The sequence below is a fragment of the Papaver somniferum genome, chromosome 8, assembly GCF_003573695.1.
Source record: "Papaver somniferum cultivar HN1 chromosome 8, ASM357369v1, whole genome shotgun sequence".
NCBI lineage: Eukaryota > Viridiplantae > Streptophyta > Magnoliopsida > Ranunculales > Papaveraceae > Papaver > Papaver somniferum.
This window is the reverse complement of record NC_039365.1, coordinates 81091354-81104721: the sequence shown is the minus strand read 5'-3', so window position 1 is coordinate 81104721 and position 13368 is coordinate 81091354. Positions and strand designations below refer to the sequence as shown.

Sequence of the window (13368 nt, the reverse complement as noted above, 5' to 3'; positions counted from 1 at the left end):
TTCAGGTTCTGGTTTTCCCGAGCCATCACGTGCATCACATCCTCGTTCTCCTTGTTACGTAGTAGCAAAGCTGCTACCTGCGCTGCTATTTGTTCTTCATTGTGGATTCCACCACCCTGAGGAGTGCTATCGGATGGATCCTCAGAGTCATCCACGCCTTCTTCTATTACCAGATCATCGGGATCTAGCTGGATTGGAGTTAGGTTTCCCAACCCTCGTCCCGTAGGAGCTAAGGTTCTGGGTAACCCTTCGTTAGCTGAAGTTGACTTCGTAACTTTTGGACGTTCCGGTAACGGCATGCCGTAGAATTGTTGTGCTCCCGATGTTTGCCCCATTCCTTCAGTAGGAGTAGGTGGTTTGTTAGCAGCCATTCTTCTTTTTATTTCGTTTTGTCCGTCCTCTGCTTCATTCCTTTGATATGTTCGAGACGGGTTCTGAGATCTGACTCTTGTAACAACAGGTTGTAAACTTGTTGGTGGATCACTTGGTTTCTGCATACCTTCGGGTTTTTTCTATCATGTAGTCACAGAAGAAAAAAAGGTACAAAGTTTGTTGCTTAGCAGGAGCGAATCTACAGGGGTGCACCTAGGGTCACCTGCCCCCACACGTTATATATATATATAAAAAACCCTAAATGTTTCTCGTTTGATATAACCCAGATGCCCCCACGACATTTACAACTTTACCAGCATAACAGAGGACTAAACTCAACTCTAATTCCTCTATCAATCAATCTTACTCCTACAAACCCTCTAACAACCCTGAAATCAACTTTTTTTCAACCCAAATCTCCTAATTTATTGCTAACAAAGATGATCTTCTTAAGTTTAGAGGGGATATATCAACTGATAAAGATAAACTGGTTATCCTCTTCATCGATTTCGTTTCCAGGTTAGGGTTCTTTACTCCTCAAATTATTTAACTTTTTCATTTGTTCTTCCTCGATTGTAAGTAATTTCTGTAATTTTTTTTCTCTAATTGATATTATAGGTGTATTGTAACAGTGGGTGTTTGATTTATATTTCAGATTCTAACAAATTGAGGAGAGATTTATTGATTTTAAGGGAGAGAGTGTTACGACATTTCTACAAACAGCTGTTGGACATCATAACTTGGATTTGTTGTGGTAAGAAAAATTGAATTTTTTTTTACTTAGAATTGTTCTTTAATGGCTTACTAATCAATTTTTGATTATATTATTTATATGGTTCATGGTTTTATCAATTACATTCAATAGGAATCATTGGATTATTTTCTCCTATTTTTGTTTGAATTTTGGCATGATGAATGAGAATGATGATGCATTTCTTTGCACAACTTGTATGTTGTACTATCTATATCATCCATTTATACATTTGTATACTGTTTCTAATCATTAATGAAATTTTGTTGTTGTGTTCTAAGATAAATAAGTGTAGAAATGTTTGTTACATATGCCAGGGAGAGATTTCCTGTTTTAGCTAAAACTTCATTGTATCATTATGTGTTTAACAATCATAGGACACCTCTTTTACAATCAATCAATTCCGTATACAAAAGAGTTACAGCTTGACCATCATAAAGTTTTTTTTGTTTGCTTTTGGATTTTATCCTAATTCCTTTACCCATTGGTTTGTCATGTTGTATTATCAACTTTAAATGATTTTTAATGTGTGATTTTCATAATTCAGATAAAGATGTTTAGGTACTTCAAGAAAATAAACAAGGACAACAATGAATCAACATCACCTTCGGCCTCGAACCTGCGTATATAAAAACAAGTTGTCTACCTCATGATGCCCGTTCAACTGCCCAGAATATAGCACCGCCAGTTTCAACTGCCCGGAATATCGCACCACCAGTTTCAACTCCTCAAAATGAGTCTTTAACAGAAAAAAGTGCGAATGAAGACCTATTACCAAGTCTACCTTCAGATCCGGGACTGTGACCTCCAATTTTTGATTATGATCCTAATATCCGAGACCAAGTTCGAAGAGCGTATCTATAAAGAGGTCATTGTCAGCCAAACAAACATGCTTATCCGACATCAATACTCGGTGGGAAGTCAAGAAAGTTCTGCGATTCCTGGTTTAATGATCACCCAAGTTGGTTGGAATACAATGTTGCAAATGATGCATTTTATTGTCTATGTTGTTATCTGTTTAGGCCAAGCAGTGGTGATTCATTTGTTGGCAAAGGTTTCAGAAATTGGATGAAGAAAACCAGGTTGCACGACCATATTGGGAAACACAACAGTGCACACAACGTTGCTTTGAAGAAATGTGTGGCATTACTTAACCAGAATCAACACATTAATTCAGTTATCTTCAAACAGTCAGAGGAGACTAAAAGGGAGAATAAGAAAAGGTTAAGGGCTTCAATTAATTATGCTCGGTTTTTTTTTTGCGGCAAGGACTTGCATTTCGTGGCCATGATGAAGATGAAGAGTCGCATAACAGAGGAAACTTTATAGAGCTCTTACAGTGGTTGGCAGATAATAATGAGGAAATTAGAGCTGTTGTACTAGATAATGCTCAAGGGATTCAAAAGATGATAGCACCAGATATTCAGAAAGATATAACCAAGTGTTTTTCTTCTGAAATCCTAAGTCAAATTGTTAAAGAAATCGGTAATGGACCATTTTACATCCTCTTAGATGAATCTAAAGATATATCTTCGAAGGAGCAGTTGGCTATAGTCTTGCGATATGTGCACAAAGGCCAGGTAATCGATCGTTTCTTAGGAATCGAACATGTCACCAGTACGACTGCCATTTCACTTAAAGATATTGTCGATGATTTCTTTTCTCGACATGGATTTAGTATTTCCAGATTGCGAGGGCAAGGTTATGATGGGGAAAGCAATATGAAAGGTGAGTATAATGGTCTAAAGGCACTGATTTTGAAAGATAATGATTGCGCGTATTATGTGCACTATTTTGCTCACCAATTGCAGCTAGCTGTTGTGGCTGTTGCAAAAAAACATACATATGTTGAACACCTTTATGTCATAATGAGTAGCTTGGTGAATGTTGTGGCTGGATCAGCCAAGCGTCAAGATATGCTTCGTTCCAAGCAAGCTTATGCAGTCTTCGAGGCGCTGTGTAGTGGTGAGATTGTAAGTGGGCGAGGCCTTAATCAAGAAAGTACTCTTAAAAGAGCGGGTGATACACGTTGGTGTTCGTATCACAATACAATAGTAAGCTTAATTAACATATTCTCATCTGTTGTAACACTTTTGGAAGACTTAGCTGTAGATTCTGATAAGAAGTTCGAAGCCAAGGTTCTTCTAGATTCTATGCAGAATTTCAATTTTGTTTTCAGCTTACACTTGATGAAAACTATTCTGGGAATTACCAATGATTTGTCAAAAGCATTGCAAAGAAAAGATCAAGACATTGCCAATGCCATGAAATTAGTTACAGTATGCAAGGAACGACTTCAGCTAATGAGAGATGAGGATTGGGATTCGATGTTGTCAGAAGTATCCTCTTTTCATACAAGGAACCGCGTCAAAATTCCTGATATGAATGATGTGTTTCAACGGGAAGGTCGACCCAGGCGTAATGTTGAAGCGGTAACTAATTCATACCATTATCGAGTTGAATATTTCAATACAGTCATAGATATGCAACTGCTGGAACTAAAAAATCGTTTCAACGAGACAAAATACTGAATTAATTCTTTTTGTCTCATGCTTAAGTCCAATTGCCTCATTCTCTGCATTTGAAAAAGACAAATTGATTCGTTTTTCTTGGTTTTACCCAAGAGATTTTTCTCCTACTCATCTTGTGTTACTTGAAGACCAACTACTAAATTACATAGTTGATGTGCGGTCTAGCAACGAGTTTTTCGATTTGAAAGGGATTGCTGATCTTGCAGTCAAAATGGTGGAGACAAAAAAGGATATAGTGTACTCTTTGGTTTACTTGCTTCTCACACTAGCATTACTCATACCAGTTGCTACTGCCACCGTAGAAAGGGTATTTTCTGCCATGAAAATTGTGAAAAATCGTTTGCGTAATAGAATAAAGATGAATGTATGAATGATATTTTGATATGATACATTGAGAGGTTCATATTCGACCTGATCGGAGATGCTACTATCATGAACAGGTTTCAGAAAATGAGGACTCGTCGTGGGCAGACATAGAAGCTGCATATTTGTTCCGAGTTTTATGTAGTGACCTAAGTAGATCAGATTTTCTTTTATTTAGAAGTTTTATTATTTCTTTTGAGTTCCTATTTGGTGGCTTAGTGTGATACTGTGTGATGAGACCTTTCTTTACAAGTTTTATTCGATAATATGCGTATTTTTTCCATTTTGAATGAAACGTTAGTTTACTTTTATATTGGCGGAAGGAAAAAAAATTCAGTTACATTTGTAGCTATGACCTTCGAGAATAAGTTGTGCCCCCATTGAACTTTTTTTCTGGATTCGCCACTGCTGCTTAGGTGCCTTCGTTAAAAGTAGCAATTAATGCTCTGACACAGAAGACGACTAAGCAGATTTTTCAGAAATAGTACTAGAAATGACATATGAAAAGATGGGTATTTAATTTCTTATGACACACCCTTGGAAAAAACAACCTCAAATGTTGAAAACAATGGAAAAAAAATGTCAGATCTTCCAAAAAACGGGGTTATTAAATGCTTTGTAAAATTTATTCTCCTTAAATTCTCACTGAGATTCCTTAGTAGTCAGAGGTACTCAGATCCAAAGGATTCTCTGTCGGAAAAAGTTGTTTTAGTACAAAACAAAAGTTTTAACGTTTTTTGAATACGTTTTTGCAGAAAACTTTGTAGATTTGTAAGTTTGTAAGTCTTTAGAGGCTATGAACTCAAAGAACTTACGTAAAGAACATATGAACGAATCACTAGAAAGTGAGATTCACCCTTGTTATTCTCATATCCCTTCGTTAATGAAGATGTGAAACTAAATAGAAAGTAACGGAACATAAAAACTCAAGCTGGTGAGCAAATCCTTCTAAGGCCAAACTGTGACTACTAATTTTCCCATAGTCTACGTAATGTAAACAGCTCAGAGAATTCGATACTATGTAGTATTGATACCTCAGTTGAACTGATTACACTAAGTAATAAAAGATACTCAAGATCACAATAATAACGAAGAACACAAATATAAAGTAAATGGTACTAAGTTATCATGAGATACAAGAGATTACGTGGTTCGACTTTTGTCTATGTCCACGGGGTAATGAGTGATTGTTTGTATTAAGTTGTGGTGGTTACAAAGATCTCAAATGCTTCCCAAAGTAATAGAGAGAACTCAAGTTGGAGTAAATACTTAAGTTCTAAACATTAAAGAGGTATAAGCTTAAGACTGGATCTTCTTCTCCTCGGTATTAAATGCCCTTGTTTGTTGGTGAAGCTCGGTATTTATAGTCCCTTCTGCTCCAGATATATCTTTGATTTTTTTGGGTTTATTTGTTCTTTGATATATCTTATGTATAAATGGTACTTTCGTTCACCGCGTGCTTTGTCCGGTCGGACTCTGCCACCTCAGCTGACCCACGTTCCTTCGGGAACTACCCAGCCTTAGTACAGATTGTACCTTCGTTTACCGCGAGCCTTCGCCAGTCAGATCCTGCCAGATCATCTCTTTCAATGTGCCTTTGTCAAGCTTGTAGATATATGATTAGCGCATTAAATGCTGATTGGATATGTCAGCTACCTCTGTCTCTTCGCCAACTGCCTCTTTCTAGACTAGGTTTTACTTTATCATCTTATCCATCGAGGTATGCTTCCTCGAGAAGGGATAAAGTGGATGATTAGAAGGGATCCGGTGCTCCTCAGCCTCCTGTGTATAGCGAGGTTATACAGTTATCTTGTGTGCGACCACTTAAAGCCGTGACACGTGTTTCGCAAAATATTAATATTCACACTGATCATGTTCAAAGTATATTGCCATCTTTTCTTTGTAAATCCTCTTTTATATTTACAATCTTGGAACCAATTATACCACACTTAAAAACAAGTTAGAATTGGTACATCTGTATTCTAAGACAATTATGTGATTGATCAAATATCAATTCACTAGTCATGGGTTCACGGTTTTACCAAGCACAAGGATCGGTTCTACCTTAATATGGAGCTACCAGGACCGGTTACATCAATTACCAGGACCGGTTACCATACACTCATGGTATTACTTGTGATCGGTTATACAAGTCAGTATGATCGGTTACACCAGTTACTAGGACCGGTTACACCAATTACAAAGATCGACTACACAAATCTTTTGTGATCAGTCATACCAATTATTAGGATCGGTCACACCAATTACAAATATCAATCATACCATCTCAAGTGATTACTAAGATTGGTTACACTAAAAGTCATACCAAATCATAAGTTACTGTGATTAGTTATACAATAATACATATTAAATTATGATCGATCTACTAACTCATACATATTGGTAATCCAAAGATATGCAATAAATAACAATACCAATAAGCCTAGTGATTTCCCTTTCGATTCATGAAACAAATTCATGAATGTACTTCCTTTAAACAAATGTAAACATTGTTTCCTAGGATGAAATCTTCACCTTTACCCATACACATAATCGCAATAGTATTCATACGATTATGTCGATGTCATATATACGAAGTTCAAAACATAAGCATTATACTTCATATCCTAATTCCTTAACACTATGATCATACGATCATGTCTTACTACTAGAGTATAATCATTCACAGCTTCGCAGTTATGTTTTCAATATAGCACGACTTGAAAGATACGTTGGAAATGAAACAGTTCAATTCAATATTACTAACCTCGTATTCTTCACATTCTTCAGGTATTCGAGTAATACTTGTATGTCCCATAATCCTAGACTTTATAGTCTAACTTGTATGAAGTTGTCTCTAGTACATAATCAAGCGACTCTTAGATGAGTTTTGATTCACTAAAATATGACAACCAAACTTGACATACCAACGCTTGGTGGGTTCAACCGAGCTATACTCTAACACCATTGATTTGATATAGCACAGTATGAAGTACTTGTATCCTAACTGTTGCAAGTGTATTCCAAGTCCGGGAATTTAGTATGCATACCCGTATGCGTACTAATTCAATAATTGAAGTCCGAGAACTATAGTATGCATACCCGTATGCGTACTGATTTCAACTGAGTTCGGTCGTGAACGATAGTATGCGTACCCTTTTGCATACTGACGAACAATACCAAGTTCGGGAACTTAGGCATGCGTACCCGTTTGCATACCTGAGTGGGTTAAGTTCTAAAATAGGTTAAGTATGTTTACATACTCCTGAACAAATATATTTATTTAATAAGGAATGCAATCTTTGCAAACCGTGGCTATAATGTTCAGGAATTGATTCGAGTGAATCAAAACCGATTTTGCTTCAATGGTGTCTTGTATACTTCTATGTGAATATAAACAATTGAACAACTCTATAAATAGTTTCATTTGAGTCATTTGATCTAGTTGTGATTAAGATGAACAAGGTTGATATGAAAGTGTTCATATGGCTAACTTCGGTTAACTATTGTTCAGCCAACTAAGTGTACACATTTAGGTACAGTTACCTATATCTAAATGAATGTACATTTCATTTGTGTGCAACAAGCTAAGATAATCCAACGGTTGAAAGATATTATCTTGACTCTAATCAGGTTTTCATCTAACGGTGAATATTGAATGCTTTGTTACCAAGGTAGCATTGATTGCAAACCATGATTTGAAGACTATATAAGGGACAACTCTAGCAACTAGGAAACCTAATCCTTACACATCATGTGTGATACTAGTTGCGACTAGAGTCGACTCTCCTTTAACCTAGGTTTTTCTAAAACCATTATAGGTTAACGACTTAAAGACTTCATTAGGATTCTGAAGCCAGACCCAACTATTTTCTTTGTAGTCGCGTGTTCTAATCTTACTTTTTTCTATCACATTGAGTATTATCTTCTCTAATATTTGATCGATACTTAATCTCCGATAGTTAAGATAAAAAGTAATCACAAAGCTCTTCGTCTCGTTCTTTGTGATTCCATAATATCTTGTTCCGCTACCATACAATTAAGATTGTTGTGAGATAATTAATATGACTAGGTTGTTCTTCGGGAATATAAGTCTGGTATATCAATTGGTTCATGTTCACCTTGATTTATCAAAAGATGGAACAAAAACTCGTAGGTATTTCTGTGGGAGACAGATTTATCTATTCAATAGACTTTTCTGCGTGAGGCATATTTTTTTATCAAGTCCCCGAATTTGGGTCGTAGCAACTCTTAGTTGTGAGTGAGATCAGCTAAGGGAATCAAGTGCGTAGAGTCCTGCTGGGATTCAGAGGCGTAAGGAATGCGACTGTACCTTAATCAGTGTGAGATTGGTTAGGGCTCAACTACATTCCAGTCCGAAGTTAACTTGTAGTAGGATAGAGTCTGTAGCGGCTTAATACAATGTGGTGTTCAAATATGGACTAGGTCCCGGGGTTTTTCTGCATTTTCGGTTTCCTCGTTAACAAAACTTCTGGTGTCTGTGTTATTTCTTTTCCACATTATATTTTTTATATAATTGAAATATCACAGGTTGTGCGTAGTTCAATCAATTGGTGAATCCAACCTTTGGTTGTTGATTGAAATTGATTGACGCTTGGATATTGGTCTTTGGTACCATCCAAGTTATTTCTCATATTGATCCGGCTCACAGATTTCTATCTGTTCGACTGCAGATTGATTTGAGAAATAGAGATATAGCTCTTGGATACATTTTCCTTGATTGAGTTTGACTGTCTAGTTGATTCTCTTGGAATTATATAGGAGTTACTCCATACAGATTGCCTAAACGAAATATTGGGTGTGGTTGTTAGACCTCTGCTTTTTCATATAGTATAACCTGGATGGAGATTCATAGTAAAATTCGACCCAAGGATTAATGGTAGGGCACCTATGTCATACTTCACATAGCATGGATGTGCGATCAACTAGATTAAAGGCATTGCTGAAATTCGCCTGACAACATAGTCACGAAATTTAGATTACATTTGGTTTATAGCAGTCGATTGACAAAATGTAAAATATCCTCACAATTGGTTCTTGTATAAGTACTTTGTACAATTAAAACCAAACCAAATATGTTTCAAATGCTTCATGGATGTTTCTATAAGATGGTGAACATTTGAATAACTCTCTTAAAACACATTTAGATACATTTGATTATCTATCCTGATTGAGTGATTATCAGATTGAGTCTATAAGTTTTAGATGAATATAACTAAGCTAAAAGTGTTCATATGGCTAATTCGGTAAACTGTTATTGAGCCAACTTGTTATACACGTTTAGGTACGGTTATTCCATATCTGAATACAAGTATATTTCATTTGTGTGTATCAAGATAAACCATCTGAAGGTGGAGATTGATTTCTTATTTTCTAAGCAAACTTAGCTTGAATCTTAAATTAGGAGTTCATCTAACGGTGGATATTAATTGCTTTGTTACTAAGCTATCTTAGCTTTGATTGTAAGCAACCCTGATTTGAAAGACTATATAAATAGAAACTCTAGCATCTGGGAAACCTAATCCCGACACTCTCGTGTGTCCTAGTTGCAAACTAGAGTCGATTCTCTCTTAACCTAGGTTTTCAGTTCTTCTGAAAACCATTACTAGGTTTAACGCCTTAAAGAATTCGCTTGGGATTCATGAAGCCATGTCCAACTATTTTCTTTGTAGTTGCGTATCATGATATTACTTTTTCTATCTTATTGAGTTTAATCTTCTCTAAGGTTTTCTCGAGATTTATCTCTGATGTAGTTTTACAAGTGGTGAGTAGAAGGATCGATTCTCAGACTATTTTCAAAGGTTTGGTTCAAGACAAATAAAAGAAAATATGATAAATAAAGTTAAACTAATTAAATTTTTGTTGGTAAAAGAGAAAGAAGTCTAGGATTTTAGATTCCACTATTTCTAACGGTTGTAAACTCAATAATTAATTTCTTTAAATTACTCTCAAAACTAAAGAAGGCAATATTGAACCCAAACTCATGCCTTGGAATACTTATCATCAATGAACTAAAAATTCGACTCAAGTCGATAATCTAAATCCTAATTTTCCTTCGCTTGTAAAATATCGATAGCTTAAAAACTATCCAAGATAATTAAAATGAAGCATATAAGAAGAGAAAAATTTTAAGCAATTAAAACTTAGGTGGAGAGTAATAATTAAAGAAAATTAAATACCAAAACTTACATGATAAAAGTAGTTTCCTCCTCCACCCTAGCGGAGAAATTACTCCATTATTACAAAATAGAAATTAAAACAATGAAATAAAAAACTCTACTCTTTCGTTCAGACTCTGGACCTCCTTTTTCCTTATATCCACAACGTATTTATAGCTTTCAAAGGAAAACAATTTCCTTTTCTATTTCTCACTACCACATCATCGCCCAATGAGAAAGAGCCACATGTCAGATAATGAAAATTCCTCCAATAAGAATGTTCCACGGGTCAAATAATATAATTCTCATGGAGTTACAATTTTCTTTATTTGGGAAATTATTTATTATTTATTAACTCCAACCATAAAGAATAATATTCTTTCCATATTTTTCATATATTTAATTCCCGTCAATTACTCCATGTAGATTTCTTACTTAACATTTTTATTTTCTTCATTATAGATAAAATATTTCCAAAAATATTTTTAATATTTTGTAATGATGTCGACATAATGGGCTCCACAGTTTCCACACTCTCATATCCAAATAATTGGACCAAATGAAATAATTCTCCATCTTCTTCCTTTTGGGCCATGCCCATTAAATTATAAATCACTTCATTTCCTCCATTTTACGAGTGGAATTCCACATTTTAGTCCATTGAGCTTTATTTCCCCAAAACACCTACAAATACACAAAATAGCAAAATAAGTACAAATTTGAGCACCTACAATATATAAAATTGAGACAAATTAGACACATATGCGTCTATCAAATACTCCCAAACTTATTATTTGCTAGTCCTCGAACAAATCAAAATAAAATCCTAACTCACCGTCGCAGGCATCGCGGTTGCACTTAGCGTGTGCAAAAAGCCTTTAAACCCCTAGGTGGCCCTAGTGGCCGAGTTATAGTCTCGTGAGGGTTTACAAGAGGTGTACCCACAAAACATTTACTCCAAACCCTAGCTACTTGTGCAAAATTTAGGAAAAACACTAAAGAATCTCCTTGGTTGGCATACTCTCATTAATTACAGGAGAAAGTACCCTGATGCGAATCATATTATATATATATATATATATATATATATGTCATAGTTCTACTCATACTGTCGCACTATGGACATCAATAATCACAATCACACAAATGAATAGATTAAGATGATATAAAGATAGAAAGTTTAAACAATGTTGACTAAGGTGAACAGTGTTTCCCATATCTGTCTGAAGGCCTCCGCCAAGATGAATCCTAATGGATTTAGATACTGGTCTGGACTAATATCAACACAGCTGGCACATACAAGGGAACCAGCGGTCAATAATCTTAATTCTAGATCAACTCAACTGGCATATACAAGGGAACCAACGGTCGATTTTATTGAACAATAATAAAATTTTCAATTTTATTTTTATTTAATTTTTAACTGCATGATTTGATCTTTTGGATCCAAGCGCATGCTTCTTGTCAGCCGATTACATGATAGTTTCCATGGATCATGCGTTCCACACTTGTTTAGGCGACGGAGATAGGGTAAACACAGACATATTGCTATCCAAGTGTTAATTTTTTTTTTAAACTGCATGATTTGATCTTTTGGATCCAAGCGCATGCTTCTTGTCAGCTGACTACATGATAGTTCCCATGGATCCTGCGTTCCACGCTTGTTTAGGCAGCGGAGACAGGGAAAACACACACATATTGCTATCCAAGTGTTAATTAACTATTTTTTTTTTAATTTATTTATTTCGTTTGGTCTGATTGGTCTGGTCTCTTTATTATTTTAGTAACTCAATCACTCTGTTTCATCCCGGCAGTGGTAACAATTCGATGTTTTGTGCCCCACCAAATCACTTAGAGAAACATATAATTTGTCAAATAAAATAAAATAAAAAACAGAACGTAGTATGATGATTTCATTCTAACACCTGAACTCTGTCTTTTCATGAATAGACTCTGGTATTGGGTTCCTCAACTCCTACAACCAAGATGTTTCCATTCACTTAGACCGGTTAGTGTCATCCTGAATTGGAAAAAAAAATTAGGCTCTGGATTTTAATAATGCAACTAAAAAGTTTCTCCGATACCCCCAAACTTAAATCTAGCATTGTCCTCAATATTCTAAAGATAAAATTTAAAGCATGAACAAGGAGAAACTGTTGCCACTTTGAAGGAAATAAGGAAAAGATACTACCGTGTTGCATGAGCATGGGTTACCTCCCAAGAAGTGCTAAGTTTAAAGTCTTTAGCCAGACATCAAAAGAATTAATCACCACATAAAATCATAAAGTAGTAGCCGGAACAACTGTGGGTCATCTGAATCAAATAATGTTATCACAAATAGAAGAAAACCGCAGCAGACCAAGAAAGTGAACCAACCAAATACATCCTTATCAAGTTTTCTGTTTAAGACAACTATATCTAGTTGTGGTTCAGGTTCAGGCTCCATAAAAGGGTCTGAATAAAATATTTTCATGGGCCAGGTTTTTTCATTGGTAGGATCCGGAGGATCAAGTTGCAGAGTCTGGAATAACTCAAATAAGAACTAATGGTTATAGTTTTGGTACCCTAGCTTTTACTACCTTGGGTTGACTTGGTATTGAATCTATTGAGTTTTTGAAAATATTGAAGTCCTACATAGCTAGGCATGATGTAAATATAAATATTGGTAATTTTCTTTTCATTAGAATAGGTTTAGTTATTCAAAAAGGTGTTGGAGCCCAACTTGCGGCTAGGCTTCCAACAAGTTCTTTGTAAAAATATTTTCTTTTCTCTCTTAATAAATAGTTTTTTAATAAAATAAAAAAAAGAACTTAGAAGCACATAATAACAACCTGAATAATTGGGGATCTTCTAAGTTAATTAGATTTGACTCACACAGTTGACCATAATGGTGGTCATTCTTAAGTAAATGTGTCGACAATTCTAATTTCCTAAAATAATTAGGTTTATTTCTAAAAACTATATAATGACACATTTCAAATTGAGATACTCCCACATTTGGTAAATAAAATCTTGGTGGGACAACAAAGTCAATTATGGTATCATGGATCGGATTAACCACATCAACCATAGGATGAGTTTCTAACAACTGAATTTCTTTCTGGGCATAACTAGGTTCAGGAAAACGTGCATGAAGATAGTCTCTTAAGATAGTAGAGTCACATACGTCAAG

General features: G+C 35.4%; 1 protein-coding gene across 1 annotated transcript; it reads left to right on the top strand.

Moving 5' to 3' along the window:
* The first annotated feature begins 2529 nt into the window (after window positions 1-2529).
* On the top strand, window positions 2530-3654 carry LOC113305699 (zinc finger MYM-type protein 1-like). Its single transcript, XM_026554711.1, has one exon. The coding sequence runs from the start codon at window positions 2530-2532 to the stop codon at window positions 3652-3654; it is 1125 nt and encodes a 374-aa protein (XP_026410496.1).
* Window positions 3655-13368: the final 9714 nt, after the last annotated feature.